At 41.4% G+C, this 26,261-nt stretch overlaps 1 protein-coding gene across 1 annotated transcript; it reads right to left on the reverse strand.

Annotated features, from left to right (window-relative positions):
• KPNB1 (karyopherin subunit beta 1) lies at window positions 1-26,196 on the reverse strand. Its single transcript, XM_068531693.1, has 22 exons — window positions 25,807-26,196; window positions 25,645-25,703; window positions 23,237-23,419; window positions 20,559-20,759; window positions 19,503-19,655; window positions 17,763-17,822; window positions 17,112-17,201; window positions 16,646-16,756; window positions 15,786-15,887; window positions 14,324-14,548; window positions 12,733-12,924; window positions 11,801-11,931; window positions 10,564-10,711; window positions 10,146-10,217; window positions 8,770-8,914; window positions 6,706-6,788; window positions 6,111-6,218; window positions 5,581-5,724; window positions 5,362-5,467; window positions 4,594-4,708; window positions 3,772-3,933; window positions 1-3,051 (listed from the first exon to the last, which is right to left on the reverse strand). Coding segments are annotated over exons 1-22 (2,631 nt in total). The 5' UTR covers window positions 25,847-26,196; the 3' UTR covers window positions 1-3,050.
• Between the last annotated feature and the right edge of the window lie 65 nt (window positions 26,197-26,261).

Consider the following 26,261-nt stretch of genomic DNA (forward strand, 5'->3'; position numbering starts at 1 on the left):
TTGAAAATAAAAATAAAGCGGACTTTATTTAGAAGATAAAGGTGGTGGTATCAGTTTTGGTTAATAAAGTTGGGCTCAAGTGTTTTAACAGGTCTTTACTGCCATCACAGACTGGCATGCCAAGGGCATTCTGAATGCCAATTACAGACTGAAGTTGTTTCAAAATCCAAGATGCTGTCAAAAGCTGATGATGGAGTTTGGATTTGGAATTTTTTCTTAAAGTTGGACTGACACACTTCTTATATATGAGTGACTAGATTACTTGGTTCTGAAAATGAAAACACTACACTGAGCAATTCCCCTCCTCCACAAGTCCGTAAGGCAATGTTGCAGTTGCCTCTGACAGCCAAAATCTCAACATTTCAACAGGGGAGCTGAGAGGAACTGGGAAAATGAAAAGCAAAATTAATAAATGTAATTGTAATTGATATAGGCAGCTGCCACTTGTGGCAAACCAAAGCCTAGTCCGATGCCTATTTTCTTCACATTTGCACTGACATCTTACCAGATGGTAACTACATTCTTGAAGGAATGTGCCAAGACTAGAGTGGGGAAGGCCCAGACAGTGAATGGGCAGAATGCATTTTGCATCCAGTTGCCTTAGGTGGTACAATTAAGGACAAATACCTAGTGGGAAGACCCACTAGCCAAAGGTAACTAGAAAAGAGGGTAATAAATGCATAACCAGTGCAGGGTAACTGCGAGGCACCAAGACCACAGTCCAACCAGCCCATTTTCCTCCTCTCCATCACTGAGTGGATCTGGGAGAAAGCATTAATAACAGCATTTGTCAACTGCTTCCCTGGAACAAAACATGACAAAACACACGGAAGGTTTTGTTTTCATTATGGTTCTCGGTGTACTTTATTCTCCTGCTGTCTAGCTAAGCAGCCCACACAGGACAGAAATGGGTAGCACTGAGGAATGATCAGATTTTTTTTTCTCCCCAATATTCCTGCCCCCTCCCTAAGCCCTGACCAACCCTTACCAGGAATGGTTAGTATATCATCCTTTCCCTCAAGAACTAAAATTTGAACAAGGCATTATAGGGCCAGGTCTCTTCAGAGGGCTTAGGAGCTGGTGTGAGCTCTTTATTCACAATGAAGTGTCTTTCCTTCAAACACCTGGATTTTTTTTTGTACACTGGTTCATAGATCGGCACTTGACTTTGAACCTGGCACCAAAAGGCACAATATCTGATACCCTGTACAAGAGCTATTAGAGATGCTGCCGTATGGATGGGCAAAACTGAGCCAATCCCACTTATGAATGGAAGGCTTGAACAGGGAGTTGGCAAAGAGAAACATGTAAGCCCATATTTTTTGCTAGAATGGAAATGAAAGTGGGAAATTAAGGTCTTGTTTTTTAATCCTCCAAATACCTGGAAGCAATTTAAAAATCTTCCTTGGTGCTTTTGAAAGCATATTCAAAATGCCAGCAAAAACTCCTAATAACTGCAAAACCAAAAGGGGATCAAAGCTTACCAACATCCCTCCTTATTGCTGAAAAAGTCTAAAACCAAAATTCAGGGTGCCCTGTTTCCTTGTAAAAGGGAAAATAATTAAGTCTGATTTATCATTATCATAGCACATCACACTTTAAAAAAAATATTACAGCGTGTGACCAGGGGAATGTTTTGACACCATTTTATTAATCTTCAACTTCAGTGGAAAAATATAACCTTTTTCAAGTGCCATTTTCATCACAAGAGTTCTAACATATATATATATGTGTATATATATATACACACATATATATTCCTTTGTTTTGATTACTTGGTTTTGAAGTGCAGCAAGAGACCAATACCGCATTATAATCAATCAAATAAAAGAGAACAGAAGGCCAAGCAGTTTCCAAATGGTTATTTTATCAGATTGTTTAAACATTAAATTTATCCTTGTTTGCAATCCAAAATAGTTACCTGAAATTTGCTGTTTGTGTGTGTTTACTTTTATGGTATGTTTGTTTTCTAAACTCTTTGGCACAATTTTCTGGGGGCGTTCAGACTGCCAAGATACATGTCAGGAGAGAACTTTTCTTTTGTGCTGCCAATTATGAGCATTTAAATTTTGATTTGTTTGGGTTGTGGCTTTCTTTTGTTTTCGAAGTCTGCATTCTTTATTTGTAACAATTGTATTTTTATTTTTTCTATATCCTCTAACTCCAGAGTTCCCCCCCCCAACTTCTACATTCACAGTTGAACCATATTATTAGGAAAGGCGCCTTGATGAAAAGATCAGGGTGGGAGCTCTGACCATTCGTCAGTGTTTTCCCTAGAATTAAAAAAAAAAAAAAAAAAAAAGAAAAAAAACCCAAAAAACAAAACCTAAGAGCGTCTTTCCTTTTTTTTTCTCTTATATCTCTTGTGCTGCATCAGTAGACAGAACTTCAGTTAGTTTCATGAAATGCAACATCCTAACCCCTTTTTTTCTGGGAAAAAGAAACTGCAATGACTTGAAGTTGAGAATGTGGATACCGCCTCACTCACACACACTCATTCTCAGACTGTAAAGAATCCCTCACCCTCCTTTCAGCCAGCACACATACAGTACCAGTACCATGTGGCAAAGGTACACCAAAGGTGGGCTTGAGACCCAGGCTCCATCTTTCTCATCAGTAGCAAAGGCCAGGATGCCTTTTACAACAAAGCACCACAGCTGAACCCAGTCCCTCCTCCTCTCCCCCAAACTAGTCATTCCACTCGGCACCGGCCAAAAGACAGAAAAGCTAGTTCTAGCCTCTCCTGGGAAGAGAGAGCTTTCTTTTTTTTTTTTTAAGCAAGTAAATCCACCATTTTTCTCTTTTCCAAGATGGCCGACATTATGGTTTTCTACGAAGTCAGTGATTACTTAGCTCACTAACAGCGCCGCTGTTGATGGCTGCAGCTGCTGCTGTGGCAGGATTTTCAATGTGGTGTGTTTTCAAGCCTCACTCACTCATCCTCTCATTCCCAAACATTCAGCATCCGTGCACACTCCTCACTTCCGGGTTTCTCAAAAGATTGGAGATTTCCAGTGGGGGTCTCAGGTTATCATCCCAATGGTAACAGATCTAAAAACAGATTGGAAAAAAGGTCAATTTTTGAGATCCCATATAGCCAGTAGAGTCAAACACCTCTCTGATTCCTACAATTAAGTGCTTATAGACCTGAATGGAATTTGTCAACTTTTCAAGGACTGATTATTTTTATTATTTTGCTATGTGCCATCTACCTGCTCTCATTAGCACTTACGAAGGGGGGGAAACTGAAAAGATAAAACTCAAAATAGCCAATTTTACTGAGATCTGTGCTGTAAGATAACTCAGTAAGTGAGAGGAAAATAAATTAAAACTACATTTCAAAGCAGAGGTCAGACAACTCCGACTTTGGATATCTTCTGTAAAAGAAAGAAATGTCTCAAAGCACTGCAGTAAAGAAAGAAAAGAAAATGAGGAAAGAAATAAAGAGTAGAAAGAGGATTTTGGGAAAATGCCGTTATCGATGACTTTATTAAGGTCCCAAAATGATTTGGGGACTTCAGTGAATTCTAGTTATGTAAGTTCTGTTCTTTATCACCATGAGGAACCAAAAATTTGGCTCAAGGAAAGATTGGCTGCCTGACCCTTCCACTAGTACAAGGCTGAGGAACAAAGGCCTGGCTCAGAAGCACTTATATGGGAAAGAGTACAAAACAAAACACCTAAAGAAAGCCCTCGTCAGAACAGTCTAAAGAAAATGTACCTCCTCCCCAAGAAAGTAGAAGAAAGAGGGCAGTGGCGACAAGCTCTTACCAAGCTTGGTTCTTCAGTTTCCTCAGTTCTTTTGTTGCCCATGTAGCAAGGGTTTTTGCTTTGTTAGTCTTCGATCTCCGTCCTTCAGTTAACAGTTCATGGATCATTGGCCTAGCTTCTACTAATTTCAGTACATCCTTCCCAAATGCTGTACACAAGTCCCTGTACAAAGTAAACACACCTGAAAATGGGCTCCTGGACCTACAACAAGATCATATTTAGAACCTTCCGAACCAGTGCTAAGCTAGATATAGGTTTCTTGGTATTTACCTACTTTTTAAAGCTGGAAGAAATTTTAAAGGTAAGTTAAGTCTAACACCTGCCCTCAACAGATTAAAAAAAATGAGGTCTAAAAAAGTAGAATAACTTACCCAAGGTTCCACAGCTAATTCATGGTAAAATCAGAACTAGACTCCAGGTCTTTGAGCTGCTCAAAACCAATGTTCTTTCTTCTAATGATACCTCAGAAACCCTCAGTAGAGGAGGCTAAACAGAGGCAATTTGTTGACCAACATCAGAATATGGGATGGACATAGATCTGATGCTGCTTCTATACCTCTGAGAGCTCACTTCATAGAGTTTGGTGGGGAGAAATTAGAAATCTGGAGGGTCTGAAATGAGATTAGAGCTAAATTCTGGAATGAATTATTATCTGAGAACTCAAAACAGGATATGATGGGTTCTATTAAAGAAAGAAATCCCCCCTGTGCCAAAAAGGTGGGTAATTGCCATCCACAGGCTACTCTCAATATTCTTTACTACACGTCTTCTCATTTTCCGTGACATGTTCTATTCAGCTATCAGAAGCAGGGTATAACCTACCCGATCAGTCCAGCAGCACAAGCTACTACTCCGTCTGTATGATCCTCATCTCCAGCAATGTGGTCAATGAAAGACAGAATAAATTCTACTCTGGGTTGTACCAGCATCACATCCGCTATAAAAGAAAGAGGTCTGATGAGGTTGTCCCACATTTGGCAGGACTACACCCTGTTTCAAAATTCCCAAATACTCTACTCCCATCAGGCAGGTTTTGGGCTGGAGAACTAGTTGCATACAGTTATACCAAATTATTCTTCCTCAGATTAAGATGTCATTCTTCAAGTCAACAGAAGAGGCAGATACCCCTCTTCTTATAAGCAGATATATATATCTGCAGAAGCACAAATGGAACCTTTCCTCTAAGCCTGTAATACCAAAGGAGTGAAGTACAAATATTTCCCCAATCAGTAACAAAAACATCAGGTGATAGAGGAAATCTAATCCCCCCAATCCTTCAATTCAGATGCATGGTGGAGGTTAGGAAACTCCCACTCAGGGTTGGTACATATGCAACCAGCAGCAACAGCCTTGCTGGATCCCATCCCTTGCAATGCTCAAGAAACGTGAAGCAAGGTAGCTGAAGAAGCAGGGATCAGAAATAATAGTCTATATCCTCCTCCAAAGCTACTCCCTTCATTAGAGCACTGTTCCTCCTTCTCCCCTTCTTTTAAGCAATAGGTGTTAGTTTACAAGTAAACTACACAATGAACACACAGCCCATTTGGCTAAGTGCACACTGGACTAAGTCAACTGGGTTGTATACTCAACGGTGTACGTTCTCCTGGTCTCCCTTCAATCCCTGGACAATTCCAGTGTAGGCTTCCAAGCAGCCTTCCCTTAGCTCATTCAGATAATCCACCATGTCATAGTCTGACTGTAAGAGAAAAAGAACAGAATCTCCATCATATTGATGGCCTTTAGTTGTATATTTGTCAAAAGTCCTGCTGCTCCAGTCAGGGCTGGACTTAAAGATAGCTTTAAACTTACCTTGTCCACCTGGGCTTGGGAGGCCTGCTGAAGAGTATTCAATACAACCTCTAGATATTTTTTAAACTCTCCACCAATAGCAAGGGCAATATCACCAAACACTGACAGAATCTGTGGCTTCACAGACCTGTGGACATTTTCATTCTGACAAAGAGAAAAAAAAAAAAGTTAGCTCTGTCCAAAGATTCAAAAAGCTTTTTAAAATAAGCAACTACTGATATGTTGGGTATAGACCTTAAGGGACATACACAAAAATTAGCAAGGCTTACCTCTAGATAGAGAAATTATATATTTACTTTTCCTTTGTACTTTACTGGTCCCCACCTGCCCCACTCAAGTTCCATGCATTGACCATGCGTTCCTTTAATTAACTTCACATCCTTAGGTTAGAATCATCTTGTGAAAATGAACAATTCCCTTCATAAGCCCACAGCCAACATTCTGGGACATATACATTCCCTGTCACGGATCTTGATGTTTAACCACCTTTCTAACCAACGGTAAATTAGATTGTGTGTATAGACACTCACCCCCAAGTTCTCCAGTAAGAGCTGCATCACCTCATCACAGAAAGGTAAGATGTTGGATTGCAGGGCACGGCATAAGTCTCCCACTAAGCCCACAGCCGCCAAACAAACCTGCAAAGAATCAAGAAAATGACCTCTAGAACAGAAAAGGCTGCCTGCAGGGGTAAGGCATGATTTTTTACCGAGCTACTGGTCCTTTATCACTTGAACCTAGAGTCAAAGAAGAAAACACCCTTCCTCTCTCAGATTAGTTCATTTTTTAACAACCAATATGGCAGGAAGAGAACTAGGACTATCTAAGCTATCATTAAGAAAGGACAGAAAAGACAATATTCACCAGGGGTGGTGGTGGCAGAGGTGGATGGTTTATTGAAAACAAAACAAAACCCCTTCTTAGGGTGCTACTCTGATGTGTCTAATATCCTGTCTTTCACTGACTATTTCTAGTTCAGACACTCAGGGCAACAAAGTAGCTCAACCCTTAAGGGTGATACACAGGGAAATACTACCTGGGCTACAGGATCCAGACTTTTGTACTACAATGACTACCAAGTATAAATGAGAATATAAATGTATTATTGTGAAAAGCATAGCTTACCTGGTACTCAGCATAATTTTTCAATCCAATGCCCAGGAAGGGTTTAAAGGCCTCCATGTACTTTAAGAATTCACCACCCAACACTGTAAAGAAACAAACTATTAGTACCACAGGATATCGCAGAAGTGAGCAAAAATAACCATCCTAGCTCTCCCAAAATGTATGCACTCCAGTCAAAAGTTAAGTAGAATGTGAGTTAATTACAGATTCTATCACAAAGACTTCGGGCTGCCTTGGACAAGCCAAATTCAGAACTGCTGAAAGGGCCTAACTCTTATACCCTGGAGATAATGCCAAATCTCCACAGAGTGGGATTTCACTCTGGCTGAAACTACCAAGTGGTATGGCCCCCAAGGAATGTCAAGGTTAATTATGAATTGCCTGAGCTAGTGATACTGCCTCTTGTCCACCTCTTCATCTGATTATAACATGTCCTCTTTTGGAAGCCAGCTATTTTTTTGGCCTCGCCGGGCGGCTTGTGGGATCTCAGTTCCAACCAGGGATTGACCCTGGGCCACGGCAGTGAAAGTGCCGAACTCTAACCACTAGACCACCAGGGAACTCCTGGAAGCCAGCTTGGTCTCTAGCCAATTCCATCAAGGACTTACTTAATAAGCCAGTCAAGAAAAGCTGTCTGGGTTTCATATCCAAATCAGCCATTCCAGGAACCAAAATCAACTTCTGTGCCCTGCCAGACCAGTTGCACATAGGCTCCTTATGCTAGAAATGGGTCTGCCTTAATAATACACCTTACGGGGCTTCCCTGGTGGCGCAGTGGTTGAGAATCTGCCTGCCAATGCCGGGGACATGGGTTCGAGCCCTGGTCTGGGAGGATCCCACATGCCGCGGAGCGACTAGGCCCGTGAGCCACAACTACTGAGCCTGCGCGTCTGGAGCCTGTGCTCCGCAATGGGAGAGGCCGTGGCAGTGAGAAGCCCGCGCACCGCGATGAAGAGTGGCCCCCGCTTGCCAGAACTGGAGAAAGCCCTCACACAGAAACAAAGACCCAACACAGCCAAAAATAAATAAATAAATAAATTTATAAAAAATAATAATAAAAAAAAGTTTAGTTTAAAAAAAATAATAATAATAATAATACACCTTACAGGGCTTCCCTGGTGGCGCAGTGGTTGGGAATCTGCCTGCCAATGCGCGGAACATGGGTTTGGGCCCTGGTCCGGGAGGATCCCTCATGCCGTGGAGTGGCTGGGCCCGTGCGCCACAGCTGCTGGGCCTACGCTCTGGAGCCCGCCAGCCACAACTACTGAGGCCCACGCGCCTCACTGCAGAGCCCGTGTCTGCAGAAGGAGAGGCCATCGCAGTGGGAAGCCTGCGCCACGGCGAGGAGTGGCCCCCGCTCGCCGCAGCTGGAGAGGGGCCCACGTGCAGCAACGAAGACCCAACGCAGCCAATAAATAAATAAATAATACATTCTTAAAAAAAAAAAAAAAAAAACACCCTACAGACCACCACTGAAGAAGCATTCCAGGTTTCTGAAGTGCTCTTTAATGTGCTTTTAATGGCCTTTCAAAGAGCCTTAAGTCAGATATGGCTTCCCCAAAGCAATTCTGCATAGTTAGACATGTAACACCCAGAAAATCAATTAATTCCTAGAACTCGATGTGTTTCATTCCATTCCATACCAGGCACCATATTGCGTCAACCTGAATCCAAAGCGTTACAACCCAAACCAGAAGGTACCAAGTGCCAGGAAAGAAAACAGAAACCTTTACTTCCTCCATCCTTTACAGGAGCCAAACCTCAATAAAGCAAGTAGACTTTAGGGGAAAAAAGAACCTGATGAACATGAGGTAGGTAACAGTTCCCTCCACCCCCAGAAAGGTTTCCAATCTGATGTGCAAATTGGCTCCCCATTCACTTCAAGGAGAGTGGCAAGGCAGTTAATACACAAATTTACACTTATGTTCAATCCAGCTCTGAACTGACTCAATACCCCAATAAGTGAGAAGATGGGACTATGCTTTTTTGCAGTCAAAAATTCTTCATGGCCATTGATACACTTGCATTCTAAAGACATTCCCTGCCCAATTTTGGCTCACTGACCTTCCACCAGTGTGCTAACTGCCATTAGGGCATCCTCTTGCACTCCCCCAGACCCAGCTGTGCTTTGGAACATCCTTAACAGGGAAGCCATGACCACATCAGAGATCTGCAAAGCATCTTGATGTTGCACTTTCCGGAGAACATTCTGTGAAATGAATAAGAGTTCAGAATCTGTTGATTCCAAACCCTTCAATCAGAACACCATACTTTTTTTTTTTTTTTTAAATCAATTAAGTCCCAAGAATTTTTTTTTTTTTGGGGGGGAAGGCTTTTTATGCTCAGAAGTTTTGACAGTGCAAATCATCTGCAATGAAACATACATTTAAATATCTCATCTATTTCCCAATTCAGAACAAACACAAGATGATCTTCCATGGTGCAAAAAGTCATCTCCTCTGTGTTTCATTTAAGTCTGACAAATCCTTGTCAGCAGCCTCCATAATCTAGTTGTACTGGAATGGCAGTTAAATTATTTCAGCTTTGAAGAAGGACATGTCATATTAGAGTTCTTACTCATAAAACAAAAGAGCAACCCTTTCTATAGCCTAAGCCATTTACAGATGATGGTCAAGAAATTGTCTTGATAAACTGAAGCCAATCTGATTTTTCCCAATTCAATATTCCTCAAACCTCCCTCCCTACCCTTTAATTTGTTTCAGCTAATGTTACTGGATCAGTAAAGACCTCTTAACAGTCATGTTTTAAAAAATTAAGTTTGGAGTGAAAAAGAGAAGGGAGTCATAGGTAAGATGAACTAGTCAGCATCACTCAATTCTAAAACCTGGTACCCACCTAAGCACTAGACAAGTTCCAAGGTTTTCCTGTTCTTGGATTAAAAAAGGGAATAGCTCCTCAGCCACGCCATGACTCCAGTCACGAGCAAGGAGTTAACGGTTTAATTTTCCCAGTCTCTCCTCAGAAAAAGTCTACTGTGAACACCAAATACTATAAATAAATTATAATAAAGTTTCCAACAGCAATTGTTTCAAAAGATGATGGTAAGAACACAAGGCTATATTTTTAGCTCAGTGAACCATAGCTGGGAACCAAATCTGACTGGGCTACACTTGGACAACCCAATGAAAACCAGACTAAAAGTTGTTAATACAAAATAGCTGCACAGCTGGGAGGACCATCACAAGTGGAGTAGTTTCCTTCCCTACATTGTACAAAAGACAAACTGCATTTTTATGGACAGACAAGAAAGGAAAATGGGAAATTACTCTCCTAATGAATCAGACTAAGGCCTTTTGAGAAGAGCTTCTGACCATCATCATCTATAACATCATCTTCAGAGTTCTGTGTGTACATGAACTTGTCATCCTGAGATATGATTCTCTTCCCTGGAGCTATTAAGTGATAAGGCACCATCATACCTGAAGAGTTGCGCAGAGTAAAGACTGAAGGTCATTGAACTGGATCCTATCCGATGTGCTCTGAATATGTGACTACAAAAAAAAGATCATGTTCTGAATAAACACCTTCTGAAAGGACTCTAAACTCCCTCAATGCTTCCAGTTTTGCTGGGTTTACCAGGACCATTAAATAATCTTTACTGGTGCTAATGCAGGAAAGTAAATAAAAAGCTTATATACGTATATGGTGTTACACATGTATGAATAAACTGTAGCAAGCAATACAATTTTAAGTTGCAACATTTTTTGTATAAGCCTTATATCTTTCTGAGAACATATGTGCTTAAACACTAAAAAAAAGAGAACAGTCTTGAAACCGGAGCTCTGTGTTAAGTACCACACCCTTCCCACCAGGAACCAGGAACGCCCTCAGTCTCACCTCCATCTGGAGCACCTGTTGTAGTCGTTCCATGATGACTAGAGTCGTTTTCTGAACCGCAGGGTAACAATCCTTGGCACTGTTTTTCACAATTTCCATTAGAGATTCATATGCAGAACTCCTCAGGTTGTTCTGGTGTCCATCAGGTCTGTAAGGAACACACAGCAAAATTCGTAAAGCCTTAACTGAGAAAGGACAGAGAAGTCATTATAATATAGAAACTCTCTCACTGAAAATAACCCAGAAACCAATATGGTTGCAGACCTGATCTGAGTTTGGCAAACACAGTACAGCCTGGAACCAAATTTTGAATCTCTGAGCCAATGACTACGTTCAATATGGTTTCCAGACCTGGTTAAACTTTACAACGGCCCTTTTGGAAATGGGCTAAAATTGTAGGAAAAATAGTTAAAAATGCTGAAGAACCCATGTGGACAATTGAAGAGGTTGCACAAACAGCTATGAAAAAGACAACTTGGGAATTCCCTGGCGGTCCAGCGGTTAGGACTTGGCACTCTCACTGCCAAGGACCTGGGTTCAACCCCTGGTCGGGGAACTAATATCCCACAAGCCGCGTGGTGCGGTTGGAAAAAAGAAAAAAAAAAGGTTATATCAATTTTCTTCATTCATCTGCGAGAGACGCCTTTATATACAATCTCGAATAGAGAAGAAGAAATGAACTAGTTAAGCATGAAGAATTGATACCCAGCCCTCTTCCTAATGGTTTCTTTTGAGCATGGCTTTAGGTATAGTTTACCCAAAATCACAATAATTAAAAGTTGTCCCCAACTTATAACCCCTTCAAACTACATTTCCAAAGCTCATTTATAAAACAACTGTGTTTAATGCCAAGTTCCTCACCCAATATCATAAATGGTGGTTAGTAATCTGGTATGGCAACTAAATTCATGAGAACTACTATTTCTCTTATACCATAATCAAATACCCCTATTAACTGTAGACACTGCAAAATGAAGGGACCTCTCTAGGTCAATTACTCTCTACCTGTAGAGAAATGAGACTATTTTCTGACTTAATTATAAACTGTACAATTCTAAGGTAGTCAAAAGTCTACATTTCTTTTCTCACTCTTATTTAAACAATCTACAACAGGATTCTTTTAATTTCTCCTATTGCAATGTTTCTATGATTAGGTTAAACAGTCCCCACACGAGGCAAAAGGAGTTGGATGCAAAGACACCACTCATTTCACTCATTTCTGTGTAGTATCAGTTACCTGTCTGTGGTCTCCAGGAGCTTCTGAACTATGAGTTCAAAAGAAGATGATAAGCAATAGGTAGCTGGTTCTTCCTGATCATCAGCTACATCTGCAGCTTCATAAGCAGCTTCAGCCAGACTGGAGAAAGCCTTAAACCCAGACAGAGTAAATATTAATTAAACTTGAAAAGAATCCCACTCCAGGATTGCCTCATTTTCCCTTAAGATACCTTGGGCAGAGTTCCTTTCCAACTGATCTAAGAATAAACCAATGGCAGTGAATCCTCAATTCTTCCTATCAAGGTCATCTCAAGACAACTTAACATGTACAGCTATCCTTAAAATTAAATAAATGTATGTATGTATATGTTTATTTATATTTTGTTTCTCCTGCCTAATAATCTACGCACAACTCTCTAAGCAGCAGAGTATTTTCACCTACCACGAATGCCTGCCACTTCATTTCTTCTCTTTCCATTCACAGAAAGCCTTTTTGCCCCACTCCTTCCTTATTTTACCTTCCTCCCCTAAACCCCAAAGGTCCCTAACAAACTACATTCAGCCTATACTGACTCAACACTGAGCTGCCTACCTTCCTTCCCTCATACCCTCTTCTCAGCAATGGTTACTTTTCATAGCCAGCAACTCTCTACCTTAATCAAAATTTCTTGTCCCCAAGCAACTGAAGAAAAAAAACCAAGTCCAGATAGTTTTCCCACTGGGTTAACATGACTGTTCTAAATGGCTCGGGAACCAGTCACCATGAGTCAACAGCTCCCACTGGGTCATGCAGCTCGCATCTCCCCCACATTTTAATTGAAGAAATTAGAAAGGAGATGCTATTCAGAAAAAGCCTTCTAGTGAGGTAGACCCATTTCTCTCCCACACCTCCTACTTCCTTGCCAATGGCTTGGCCAGCCTCCTTATCTCACCAGGAAGAAAATCCCTCACCCAGCACACATTTGAAGCCACTCTGGGTTCAGCACTGAGGCCCTCAATCAGACACTGCAGCAGGGGAGTCAAGTAGACATCATTGATGGCAGCTTCGGGAAGCAGTTCACAGATTCTGCCCACAGTCCATGCAGTTGTGTCTCGAACAACTACACTAGGGTCTTTCATTAATTCTATTAAGGTGGGCATAGCCTGAAAATACAACAGTTATTGGCAAAGCGAAACAAAGATTAAAGTTCATGCTGACTGATACCTCAGAAGAGGAAATACTGATGTTTGGAATCTAACTCAAAGTATCAAGATGGTTTTGTCATTTTATAAGACATGCTTATCAAATATCCAACAATATAATAAAAGTAACTGGAAAAGTGAAAAAGTCTGCCTCTCTTCACCAAATCCCAGTATACAGTTTTTTGTTTTTTTTTTTAATAAAATATTTATTTATTTTTGGCTGTGTTGGGTCTCCGTTTCTGCGCGAGGGCTTCCTCCAGCTGCGGCAAGCGGGGGCCACTCCTCATCGCGGTGCGCGGGCCTCTCACTATCGCGGCCTCTCTTGTTGCGGAGCACGGGCTCCAGACGCACAGGCTCAGTAGTTGTGGCTCACGGGTCTAGTTGCTCCGCGGCATGCGGGATCCTCCCAGACCAGGGCTCGAACCCGTGTCCCCTGCATTGGCAGGCAGACTCTCAACCGCCGCGCCACCAGGGAAGCCCCCAGTATACAGTTTTATTAAGAGTTTGGTATGAATACTTTCAGCAATCTTTACTGAATTACTCAGGCAGAGATCCCAGGATACAGCTGTGATGGCATTTAGCTATTCCTGAAAGGTTGAGGTCTACATACACTAAGCTCAATTAAAATGTACTCTTGGGCTTCCCTGGTGGTGCAGTGGTTGAAAATCCGCCTTCCAATGTAGGGGACACGGGTTCGATCCCTGGTCTGGGAAGATTCCACATGTCGCGGAGCAACTAAGCCCGCGAGCCACAACTACTGAGCCTCTGCTCTAGAGCCCGCGAGCCACAACTACTGAAGCCCATGCACCTAGATCCCACGCACAACAGGAGAAGCCACCACAATGAGAAGCCTGCGCACCACAACGAAGAGTAGCCCCTGCTCGCCGCAACTAGAGAAAGCCCATGCGTAGCAACGAAGACCCAATGCAGCCAAAAATAAATAAATAAATTTATTAAAAAAAAAAAACACTATGGAGAATTGTTTATGATATAGCATTTAGTGAAAAAACAAGTTTTAAGACTATTTGTACAGTAAGATCTCCATCCTGTTGCACATACATGCACACAGAAATAACATTCAAGGATAAATACCAAGAATTAATAATGTTATTCACTGGGCAATGGGATTAAAGGTAGCTTTTTCATTTTGGCCTTTTCTGCATTTTTCAAGTCATGTGATTTTTGTAATAAAAAAAGAAATATATTTTATGCCTCATTGACAGCAAATAGCTATCTAGAAGTAACCTTTGTGGATGACTATTTACAGCTTTGTCCTTAAAATAAAGGCAAATCTTCAAGCAAAAAGTTTAAATAAACAATAAATATCCCACTTTCCACCCACAAACTCCCTCAGCTTCACCTGTATAACTAGTGGTTTGAGCTGATTGGGCTCTGGTCCTTCCAAGATACAGCCGAAAGCCATCACTGCTGCATCCCGGTACCGCCAATCAGGGTTCTTGATGTGTTCTTTGATGAAGGGGAGGACATGTGGGACAATGTCATCTTCACAGCAGGTGGCCAGGAGCATGAGGCACACCCCAGCCGCTTTGCAGGGGTTCCAGTCGTCGTCATCATCATTTTCATCCTAGTGCAAGAATGTGGCACTAATTAAGTTTTTGTTCAAAGAATCACTTTAACTCAAAAGGTCCTCTGACTACTCCCAAATATCATTACAACTTAAGCTTTGGGGATATAAATAAAATATAAAACCTTCATATCTTTATCCCTTCCACAAAGATTCATCACAGCACAGCCTTTGTTAAACAAGATGCAGATAGAGGGAAAATACTTCTTAGTACTATACAATGAGATGAACAAACTCCAACTACATGCAATAAGGATGAGTCTTGAACACATAAAGTAAAAAGCAGAACAAAAGAATACATGCTATATGATTCTAGTTATATAAAGTTCAAAATCAGTCAAAATCTATGCAGTTAAAGGTGAGGGAGGAGTTAACGACCAGGAAGAAGACACTGGGGGGATGGGGGTGGGGAGTGTGGTTCTGGTGTGCTAGTAATTATGATTTCAATAAAAAGTTTAAAAAGATTCCATTCAGATCTCCCTTGAAACTAGAATTCAAGGTATATCCTTCTTATTGTGGCTGTTCACACCAGAGTAATTTAAGGCAGGCTGCTTATGCAACTTCAGAAAATTATATACCTAAAGAATGATTTGTTCCCAAATGAGAAAAGCACAACAAAAATATACAAAAGTGAAAATACTAAGGTCAAAGATAGAAAAATAGCAACTGTAAAACTAAAAGATGAGATGAAAATTTAAGGGAACACCCAGTCCATTTCAAACTAAGTATATCTCTATTTATCTTTCAAGATTGCTATATTAAAAGAGTCATGTACTTCCCTAAAAACAAATTACATTCCTGTGTACGAAGAAATTTTGCAGTGCTCAAAGTTACAGCTGTTTCCTCAAAGTGCTGCCAGCTCTTTGATAATATTTCACATGCACCAGAAGAGATGAGGTGACAGAAAGAATCTTTCCAAACACCATACCGAGAAAAACTGTGATGCATAAAGCCAAAAGGGAACAATGGCAACCAAGATACACTTCTTATAAGATAATTTCTCTACTTACTCATTAAACCCACATCCCTCATGAAGTCTTGCTACATTTATTTTGTCACAAACTACGCAGAGCCTAGAGGATCCTATAGATCCAGCTCAGCTCTTCCCGAGGCATCTATAACAGAACATCAACTAGGTTCAAGAGTTGCTGAGTTCCTTCGTGGCAACTGTTCCACAGCAAACCAACCGTTAACAAGGCTTCACAGCTCACCTGGCTAGATATGGAAGGTAACTCACCTGTTTAGTTAGTGTCTGTGTGAGGATTGGAACCAGGTACTGTAGTGCTCCCTTGGCATAAAACTTGCTGGTGTGCTCAGGGGGCCGTCCTTGTTCTGCTGCCTGAGGAGAAACATAAAGCAAATTCTGGACAGCAGCAAACAAGCTATGATACTAAAGGCATACAGTGAGAGCTGCCCACAGGTCTGCACAGAAATACATGGAGCACATGGCTACGTGCAGTGTGTGTGGTCTTTGGAGGCGCTCATTTTTGGGCTACTTCAATGGGATTCTTTTAGGCCACACATATAATCTACCTTAAAGGACCAAGGCAACCTTAAGAATTATATTCTTTTTTCACTAAGTGACCTCTGGATGAAGAGATGTATGAAGTTTACATAAAGATGCCAAAGATTGTGCTTTTTGTAGGACATAAAGACAATCAAGGTTGGAAACAAAGCTTGAATTCGAATTTGCGAGTGCAGAATTAACCCCTTTCTCTGTATCTAATTCCTTCACCAGAGTTAGTAAGCTATCAATTATACATCCCATGCTTGCATTAGGCCTTCCAAAAGAAAATAATTCAGCATCAGATGTCACCTGGTTAAAATGTGACTTCCTGCTGCCCCCTTGTGTTCACAGTACTAGTATTTTCAACAAATCCTGACTGGTAAAAACAGGAGATGCTTCATTCCTGATCTGTCTCCCTCATGAGGGCCTTTGGCTAGCAGAAAACCCAAAATCTCTACAAATGGAGATACCCCCTAAGCCCGGTCACAATAAAGCTCTCCCAGAGGAAAAATAATATCCACAAAAGAGGTAAGTCCCAAAGCCCAGTCAGAATAACAGCTCTCCCACCACATGGACTCTCCCAGGCTCACCTCTGAAGCTTCAATGGCCAAGTCCATTTCCTCATCACAGACATTGGACCAGAATTCTATCCCTTGTAGGGCCACCTCATCAATGTCACTTTTCATTGCTTCAATTGTGATCTTAAGAGAGAAAACATGACACCCCAGGCCCCAAATAAGTGCTGGTTCAAGTTCGACCCCTCCTATAACCACAGCTACTCAAGTTTCAAAAATGTAGATTTATGAAAGCTAGGTCTGAAATGAAAGGTAGGAAAAAGAAACAGATTTTTAAAATGTACTCTTCTTATTAGTACAAAGGTAGCAAAAGTTTTCTTGGCACACTGCTGATGAACTTAAATCTAATACGCAGGCTCAGGGAATTTCCTTGATTTCACAACATTAAATAAAAAATTACAGAACTGACGAAACAGCAACTAAGAATAATGGACTTTTGCAATTAGCTCTATGCTCAACTACATAAAATAGAAATACTTACTGCAAAAAGAGCAGGACCCATATATGTCTCCATGTACTGATAATATAAGGACATTATCTTCACCAGATTCTGTAAGGCAGCCACTCGTACCTTTTGCAAACATCAGATTAAACAGTTTACTATTTAGTTTAATAACAATGCAATCTGACAAAGGGAAATAACCACTTCACTCAAATGGGTTAATAATCTATAGGGTCAATTGAAGTGTATTTCCTCTCCTTCTTTTTTACTTTAAAGATATCGTGGAACCCTTGGCAGGACTAAACTCACTAACGCCCTCAGACTGGACGTTACTCCCACCGGCTTCAAGGGTCAAGGTTTAGGTTACTGCAATAGGAAAGCTGTTTCAATGGCTACAATGGAAAACAATCACTTGAACAACCTACAGCAATTAAATAGCAAGGTTGATCAAAAACCATTTCTCCCTTAAATCTTTTTTAAGAGGGTGGCAACTTCCATCATGTTAGCTTTCCAAGAACTATTCTTCCCTCTTCTCCAATTCAGCGAAGAAAAATTCTTATTTAATAACAGTATTAGTCAAACCTATTTCTGAAGTCACCAGATTCCAACATTTCAAACTACTATGCTAGAGTTATTTAGCATTTCCTAGGAAAGATAGAAGACAAATTTTTCACATGACCTCTCACTTACCCTTGTATCTGGACACTGTGTGGCTTCACAGACCACCTGCATAATAAAGTGCCTTTCGGACTGCAAAAGAATAAAAATAAAGAAAAGGAGAAGAGTATAAACCACATACATGAAGGTTACTAGACTATCCCTTCAAAGAAAACCTCTCACTCTCTCAGGGACCCACACAACCCTGGACCAATCAAGCAGGTTTTCCTGACACAGTAATGGGACTATGAAGGCTCTACAGAGTTTGCCCCCAGTGTCTACTATATGACCTGCCCTCTAAGGAGGTCCTTAATCTTTTAATCCCCCAAATGACCTTCACTAACAAGACTTGAGGAAGGAAGCAGACAGGAAAATGTAGGTCACAGGATTTAAATAAAGATGGTTAAAACAAAACAAAATACCCCCCTACATTACGAAAACCCCCTTCCTTGTATTTAAAATTTAAGAGAGGGACTTCCCTCGTGGTCCAGTGGCTAAGACTCCGCGCTCCCAATGCAGGGGGCCCAGCTTCAATCCCTGGTCAGGAAGCTAGATCACGCATGACACAAGTAATATCCCACATGCCGCAACTAAGACCCGATGCAGCCAAATAAATAAATAAATAAATAAATAAATATTTTTTTAAAAATTAAAAATAAAAAAATAAAATTTAAGAGAATTCAAACAAACCCAGATCAAATGTGGTTAAGATGCAGGAGAAGACTAATGAACTACATTTTCCAAGCAATTAGAATTGCAGTTTGCTTTGGTTTCTTAGACCTCCCTACTTTGTCCACTCTAAGGCCAAGAAAAGGCAAAAAGCCCAACTAAAGCATCAACAAACACGCAGAAATGCTTTCAGACTATATCACCCAGCAATCGACTTCTGGGTATATATCCAAAAGAACTGAAAACAACTTCTCAAAGATGTATTTGTACACCCATGTACACAGCAACACTATTAACAATAGTCACAAGGTGGAAGGAAGCAAACCAAATGCCCATCAACAAACGAATATAATGGAATTATTATTCAGCCTTAAAAAGGAAATTCTGACACATGCTATAACATGCATGAACCCAAGACATGCTAAGTGAAATAAGCCAGTCACAAAAAGACAATTCAAATACTGTATGATTCTACTAACATAAACTGTCTAGAGTAAACAAACTCATAGAATCAGAAGTATAAAGGTGGTTGCCAGGGATTGTGAAGGGGAAAATGGGGAGTTAATTATATAATTTCAGTTTTGCAAGATGAAAAAGTTCTGGAGATTGGTTGCAAAACAATGTGCATATACTTAACACTACTGAGCTTTACACTTAAAAATGGTTAAGATGGCAAACTTTATTTTATTGTACATTTTAACACAACTAAAAATTAATAATCGGGGAAATACTTTCAGGCAAAATAAACTTTATATATATATTAATTTTCAAAAGCACTTTTCTAAGGAAGTATGAAACAGCCCAATTTGCATAACATTTAAAAAAAAATCCCAAAGCATACTCACACTTTGGACTGCAAAAGGGAAAACCTAAACCTAGAAACATTTTAGATCACATTATTCCCAAAAGCCTGATGAGAAATGACAAACACCTACTCCATGGCCGTTTCACACAACACACATCTTAACTAGATGGGAAACAAATGCTTTCTAAACAAGATGGTACTTTCTAAGTCATAAACTTAAAACAAAACAAAACAAAACTTTTATTTAACTCTCACGCCTCACCCTCTGAACCTACACCTTTTAATCAAGAGACACTTACCTCTTTGTCAAAGTTTGCTTTGGTGAACTCCAGTGAGTTCAGGAGTGCATTAGTAGCCGCTAGCTTCACATTATTACTAGGCTCTTCTTTCCTCATCCCCTGGATTATGGCAGTCAGAATCTCATTGGATTTATCCTGTAGCTGCTCTGGGTCCTGAAACAGCAGAGAAGTGCAGTGAATATAATAATTGAGCTCATGACTAATCAGCAGTCCTTTCAACTGTAAAATCTATTTGAGAGAGTATCATGAGACTTTCCTGATCTTTTCCCACACACTTCCATTTAGGGACAAACCACCTGCAAAATATCCCAGGGTCTGGTAGTCCAAAATTGAACTGAAACAAGTTAAACTCATCAACTTCATCTCTGCTTCTTAGCATAATGACTCTGGGCATGAAGTAATGCTGGCTTTTTTTTTTCCCCTTCTGTGCAAATGGAGATGGCAGTCTGGTGTGTTTTTCCAGGCCATCTGTACCAACTGAAGTAAAGCTTCAGAACATCTGAGGACCAAGGATCAACACCTGGGCACATCTATGGAGTCTAAGTCCAGGTCAAGTGCTGTGGACTTCTTTGCTTCATCAAATCTGTATATCAAAACAGACACCAAGAGTAGTAACCTCAGCAGCAACAACAGTCCTAGGAGGGCTGCATTTAACATACTGTGTTGTGGCTCCAGTGGTTAAACCACTACAGCAAAAGCTGGCAAACTGTTTCTGTAAAATAGTAACTGAAAAAGTAACACAGCATCCTTGGTACACTGAGGATCTACAGAAAGTGATCAGATCAAGGAGAGGAGAGAATATCTATGCCCCTCCATACAGGGATTTCCATCTTGAGTTTGTAAACCTTGAGTCTCTTTCCTTTAGGGCATGCTTAGCAATATGAGAATAAATTAACTATCTAAATACAGAAGTCTAAAATAACAAATAAAGCAGCCCTACTTTCAAAACACTCTGCAATAGCTTGGTTTTTTTCATGACGATAAAGAATAATTCTAATACCATGCATGTTACAACTAGAGGGAATCAGAGGTATATAAGTTAGATACAGCACTTACTATATCTTGGCAAATGTAACCAATAGCTTCCAATGTCGACTCTTTCATGTGCTCTGTGCTGTTGGGGTTTGTGACATTGGCCACCAGCTGAGGAATGAGTTCTGGCCATTGGTTCACTGGGATCTCTGCACAAGCAATACCAGCCACACACTGCGAGGCAGAACTAGGCCGGTAAGTTTCTGTGCCCAAAGTCTGCAAAACCTGTACGCAGGTACACACACAAAAAGACAAAAGATACCAATTTTAATACTACTTGAATATATTTTGCCTACCAGCATACCTCTTACATCAGTCTCTGAATTTTCTATAATACAGAAAAGTAGGAAAAGGCATATGCAGTATAGGCCACCTGTTGGGAAAACAGCCAGCCTGAATACCAACAGCAGCACAATCAACACTGCCCCAGAGCCTAGAAATGAAACCAATTATCTCCTACTTCCAAATGGAATCTCCAAAGCCAGATACCTCACCTCAGTGTTCACCACAAGGTAAGAAAGTAGCAAAAGCATAGGTACAGATAAAGAATGAAGCCACAACTGACCCTGGGTTAATCATTACCATGATCAGCTAATTCAGTCAATGAACTCACTAAGAATCACCAGTCCACTCAAAAGGCAAACAGTTAACTGTTCCTGGCATGAACACAGGACAAAGAGTAGCTGCCAGATATTCAGGCCAGCTCTGCTGACTAGGTCAGGTCACTTAGTATCCTGCTTTGTAGCTAATAATAATGAAATCCCCATCCTTCCCCCTTATAGGGTATATCATCATCCCTGCCCACTCCCAACAGCTCTACCCAATAACAGTTCTGATTGATTCTAAATGAAGGTTTTGCTCCCTAGGGCTACCAGAGCTAGACTGGACTTTAACAAAAACTGTTATGGGGAAGGGGGCAGGGAGCAGGGATGAGATGAATTGTCCAAAAGGGCAGGGGCTGAACAGGTATTAATCCAAGCCTGACTAAGAAATCCAGGGTGCCTTTATACTATATTGCACCATCTCCTAGTACATACATGGCCACAGTGAATCCCATTCTATCTTTAGCTTTTCTCCTTTAAATTGCTTCTAGAAGACCATTAATTAATATTACTTGAGGTGACTTAGAGACTACAAATGTCTAAATCCTGAGTACTGAAAGTTATTTTTTTAAAACTAGGGGTGATCCTAATGATAACTGTCAATTATCAGAAATAAGAGGAGTAAGAAATTAGCTCTCAACTGTGTCCAGACCCACATTTAAAAAAATAACCACCAGCACTGAGAAAGTATTACCAGATGTGCTATGAAAGGGAAAAAAGCCCAAGATAACTGCTATTTTTTTTCATGCATGAAAGCTCAATAATGCCTATACAAATTCTTACTCAAAAATTTAAAAAAATTTGATGTTAAGATTGATGTGCCCCCCTCCAAAGTCAACTAGTTCCAATCATGTCTTCTCTCATTTACTATTGTGTAATTTGAGGAAAACGAGAAATTGAATGAATACAGTTAAGTATCAAGACTTCCAGTGATTATGGGACTTCCCTGGTGGTCCAGTGGTTAAGACTCCACCCTTCCACTGCAGGGGGCATGGATTCAATCCCTGGGTGGGGAACTAAGATGCCGCACGCCACACGGCCAAAAAAAACAAAAACAAACAAACAAACAACAAAAGATTTCCAGTGATTAATGGAATAAACTTCATTTATATCAAATTACTGAAAGGAGAATTAAAATGTTATTATATAAGGAAACCCAATGTGGATAGAAATAGCTCTACATATTCCAAAGAAGATTCAAAATAAGTTGGCTTTTGTAACCTAGTTTCCTGTCATGAGTTCCTCCATGCAAGAGCGAAGAGGGAAGGAGGTACATAATTAGAAAGAGAAGTTACTGCCATAAAGAGCACTAATTTACCTAATGCTGACACCCAGAACCAGGAAACAGAAGATTGATGTGCAGAACCACGACTAGCACAAGTACAGACGCAGGAATCCCCCCACTGGTTTCTCCTCAAATACCAAGGACCAGCTGATGACTGCACACATGTTTGACTTACTACCCTCTGTGCCTTATCCATGTAACAAAGGCCACTAAAGAACCCAATTTAAAAAAAAAAAAAACAACCATATATGTCCATATATTCTGAGTTCTTTGCTGCAGCAAGAATTATGGATTTCTAATTCAGCAAGCAAATCACAAGAACTCCATAATGCAGTGCAACAAGTGACATTCAATTTTCCTCAAAAAAATAAATAAATAAAAACTAAAAATCCATCAGCTCACTTTATAAACACCTTGACAAAAAGCCAGATGTTTCTAGAAGTTTCTCATTATTTGCTAAGTAGATAAAAACACGATTAATGTCATAATCTTATTTCACAAACTCTTTGGGCTTGAAAGCCCAGGAGATCATTTAATTCCCCTTCTGACTCCACACAGTGCCATGCTTAAATCACCAAACAATGAGAACTATCTACAGCAGAAGTTCAGCAAGAGCTAAGTGCTAGTTAACTAAGGAAGAATCACTTGGAGAAAGACAGTTTGAGAAAGAAGACTTATATCAAACACATTTTATACCTTCAAGTTAAGTTTAGATCCCAGACATCTATTGCACTATCAGCTCTTTCCCATGTAGACGACAAAAGAACTGACATTCCCCAGGCTAGTATGACCAAAAGGAGATGAAAGCTACTTACATAATTTTTGACTTCCCGTCGAGCATTAGCATCAATAGCAAGCCACCTCTGCTGATACTGTGTCTTGATATCTGGATCTTTAGATGTCAAAGAATTCTTGATTTGTAGACCAGCTGCAACTCTGGCAACCTGACTGTTTCCTGGATTTGCCAGCACTCTGGACAGTTCCACAAGGAAAGTGGGCTGTTAAGATGTGAATGAAAATACCTCTTAGGAATTTCACCAATTGAGAATAGCACCAAAAAACTGGGGAAAACCTGAAATTTTTAGGACATATCATAATATTTCGGAAAATGCCAAAACATCTACTTCAAGATTCCTATAAAAATGTTATTTGGTACATGAGGAAGTCATCCATCTTCTCACACAGACTCAGCATTTAACAAGGAGTTACAGATTTTCCTATCAACATCAACTAAGAGTGCCCAAATCTTCACATTAGGTCCCCCAGAATTAAAGCAAGCTTGACAATCTGGTAGAGGATTCTTCTTCATACCTAGAACAAAACCTGGTACTCAGTAAATTATATTTGTTACATGAATATGTTATGACAGGGTAGAAAGTAAAATTGTTACTTTTAAAATTTACATTAAAAAAATCTTAGTCCAAAAAGAACGATACCCAGGGTGGCTTTTGATCTCACGGAAGCATGTATAAGAGAGGGAAGTCCTTCTAAATGTAAAACATAGACTTAGGAGGCTAGTGTTCTCTAGTTTAGTTTTCAGTGTTTCAGCAAAATGGTAACAGTGAAAAAAGATTTATAAGGAAAAAGTGATAACAAATATTTAGAAACAGGGGGCAACTAAAAGATAAAAATGTCAAGGAAAATGACTTCATGTTTAGTAAGCAACAGTTAACACACTGAAGGTTCCTATTCCTTGAGTTGTTCCTATTCTTGGGTTATTTAAACATTACTGTAGATTCTTGAAAAGTATACTCAATCTTTTGTACTGCTCAGGTCCTCAGTTTGGTTTAAAAATTTGGTTTAAAAATTTGGTTTAAAAATTTTAACACACATTAGTCTTCCCTGCAAAAAGCTCTCTCCAGTGGAAAAGCTAACAGGAAAAACTAAAAGCAGATAGTTTACCACTAACAAGTTCTGCAATCACAGTGGAAAATAATTCTTAAAAGTTTTATTAATTATGTACCACTAAAGAATGTTAGGAATGTTGGGAATAAGATAAAATGTTAGAAATAAGAGAAAAGGCTCCTTGCAAGTTTAGCAAAAGAAGAAAAGAGGAATATATACCAAGTGGAAATATTATCAGTCTATACTAGTGGATAAAATTCTTTTCTATGGAAAGTTAAGGATAAAAATATGTGTTCACATGGAAAGGCAAAATGTGTTCACATGGAAAGGCAAAAAAACAACAACAACAAAAAACACGAAACTCCACAAAACACAAAAAACCCAAAAACCATTCAAAGGCAGTTTGGATAAAATAAAAATACGCCTTGTCACTTTTTTTCCTTGCGTTATTTTGCCTAGGTAACACAAAAGAACACATCTGGTTACAGTGTTATTTAGAACTATTACCTTTAAAAGATATCTAGTATCATTCACCCTTCTCTCTGCTCCCCATCCCCCCAACAGGAGGGAATCCAAAGAGAAACATTACTGGCACATAGGTTGTTTCAACCAATACATCTCACGATTTTATACAGAGGTCCAGTCTCTAGGGGACTTCACATTCACTTCTTCTGAACCCTTTAAATTTGAAAATATGAAAAACGAGGAACTTTCCTCTGGAAACAGGCCCGATCTCAAGGATGAGCCTCAGCCTGTTATCTGGGTGCAGATTTAGTCTCTACTGATCCGGGGGGGCGAGGGGGGTAAATACAAAAACCCGGGTGAGAAATACCCAGTCAAGAAAGAGAGAAACACTGCCGGAAATGGGTTAAGAGGCATTCGGGTGCAGGCCTGGCCATGAGCACAGACCAAGGGAGACTGGAAACGATAGAGCTCTGGGAAGTAGGCGGACAATCACAGGGGCCATGGGACAGGAAGGAGAAGCCGGCCCCGGTACGAACAAGGCGGGCAGCGGGGTTCGTAGCTTCCACATGGCCCCTAGGCCCGGCTCCCCCACCCCCACCCTTGCTGAACACGCAGCGCCGCGCAACCTAACCTCCCCTCCCTCCCTCTTTCTCCCTCCTGCTGCACCGCCGCCCTCAGGCTGCACGCCGATTGGGTGGTAGTCACCCCGGCGCGCCGCGCCATTGGCCAGCTGCCGGGCCCGGGGCGGGACACACCCACCGGCTTCCCGACGGCGGGGTTAGGTTGCACGGGGGGGAGGGGGACGGGATGGGGCGGGGTGGGTTCCAGAGGCCTGGGCCTCCGGGAGGGCGGGAAGGCCCGCATGCAGGGGATGGGGAGACGGCGGGATGGGGGACGGCGGGGTGGCACGCACCAGGTTCTCCACGGCCGCACGCTCCAGGAACTTCTGCGCCGCTTCCAATTCCAGCCGATCTGGGGGGAAGGAAAGTGGGAAAGGGGACAGGGTCAGAAGGGCCAGGGATTCCCCTCCCCCCACCCAATCACCTCAGTTCGACCCCCGGCCCCCGCGTCCTACCGGGAGACACGGTCTTCTCGAGGATGGTGATCAGCTCCATGGCGGAGGTGGTGGCGGCGACTCCTCTTAAGACGACGGCCCGGCCTCTCGGGCGGCGGCTCTAACTGGGGATGGGGGTTGGGGGTCGGGTGGGAAGGGAGGGTGGGGTGGGGGGCGGGGGTCACCACAAGCCCATTCACCGGCTCCCTCTTGGTAGTCGCTCCAGCTCCCCTTCCTTCCTCCTTTCCGTCTTTCCTCCCTCCTAATTTGCTACTGGCGGCGGCGGCAGCTGCTCCTCTGACGGCGGGGGAGGTACCCCGGGGGCAGCTCAGAGCGCGGCTGGTGCTCGGGTGGCGGAGGGAGAAAGAAGGAAAGGGAGGCGGTGAGTGAACGGCGGCTCTCAGGGAGGGAGAGAGGGGGAGGGAGGAAGGCGGAGGGATATTCGGGCCGGACCTCTCCGCGGCGGCACCGCGCTA

Source organism: Eschrichtius robustus, chromosome 20 (genome assembly GCF_028021215.1).
Source record: "Eschrichtius robustus isolate mEscRob2 chromosome 20, mEscRob2.pri, whole genome shotgun sequence".
NCBI lineage: Eukaryota > Metazoa > Chordata > Mammalia > Artiodactyla > Eschrichtiidae > Eschrichtius > Eschrichtius robustus.

Excerpts from the sequence above, each read along its gene's own strand:
- KPNB1 (XM_068531693.1), bottom strand. The coding sequence starts at position 25,846 with ATGGAGCTGATCACCATCCTCGAGAAGACCGTGTCTCCCG. Across the intron at positions 16,757-17,111 it reads TGGGTCCTGCTCTTTTTGCA|ATCACAATTGAAGCAATGAA; the intron begins GTAAGTATTTCT and ends TTCTCTCTTAAG. Across the intron at positions 15,888-16,645 it reads TGGCCATTGAAGCTTCAGAG|GCAGCAGAACAAGGACGGCC; the intron begins GTGAGCCTGGGA and ends GTTTCTCCTCAG.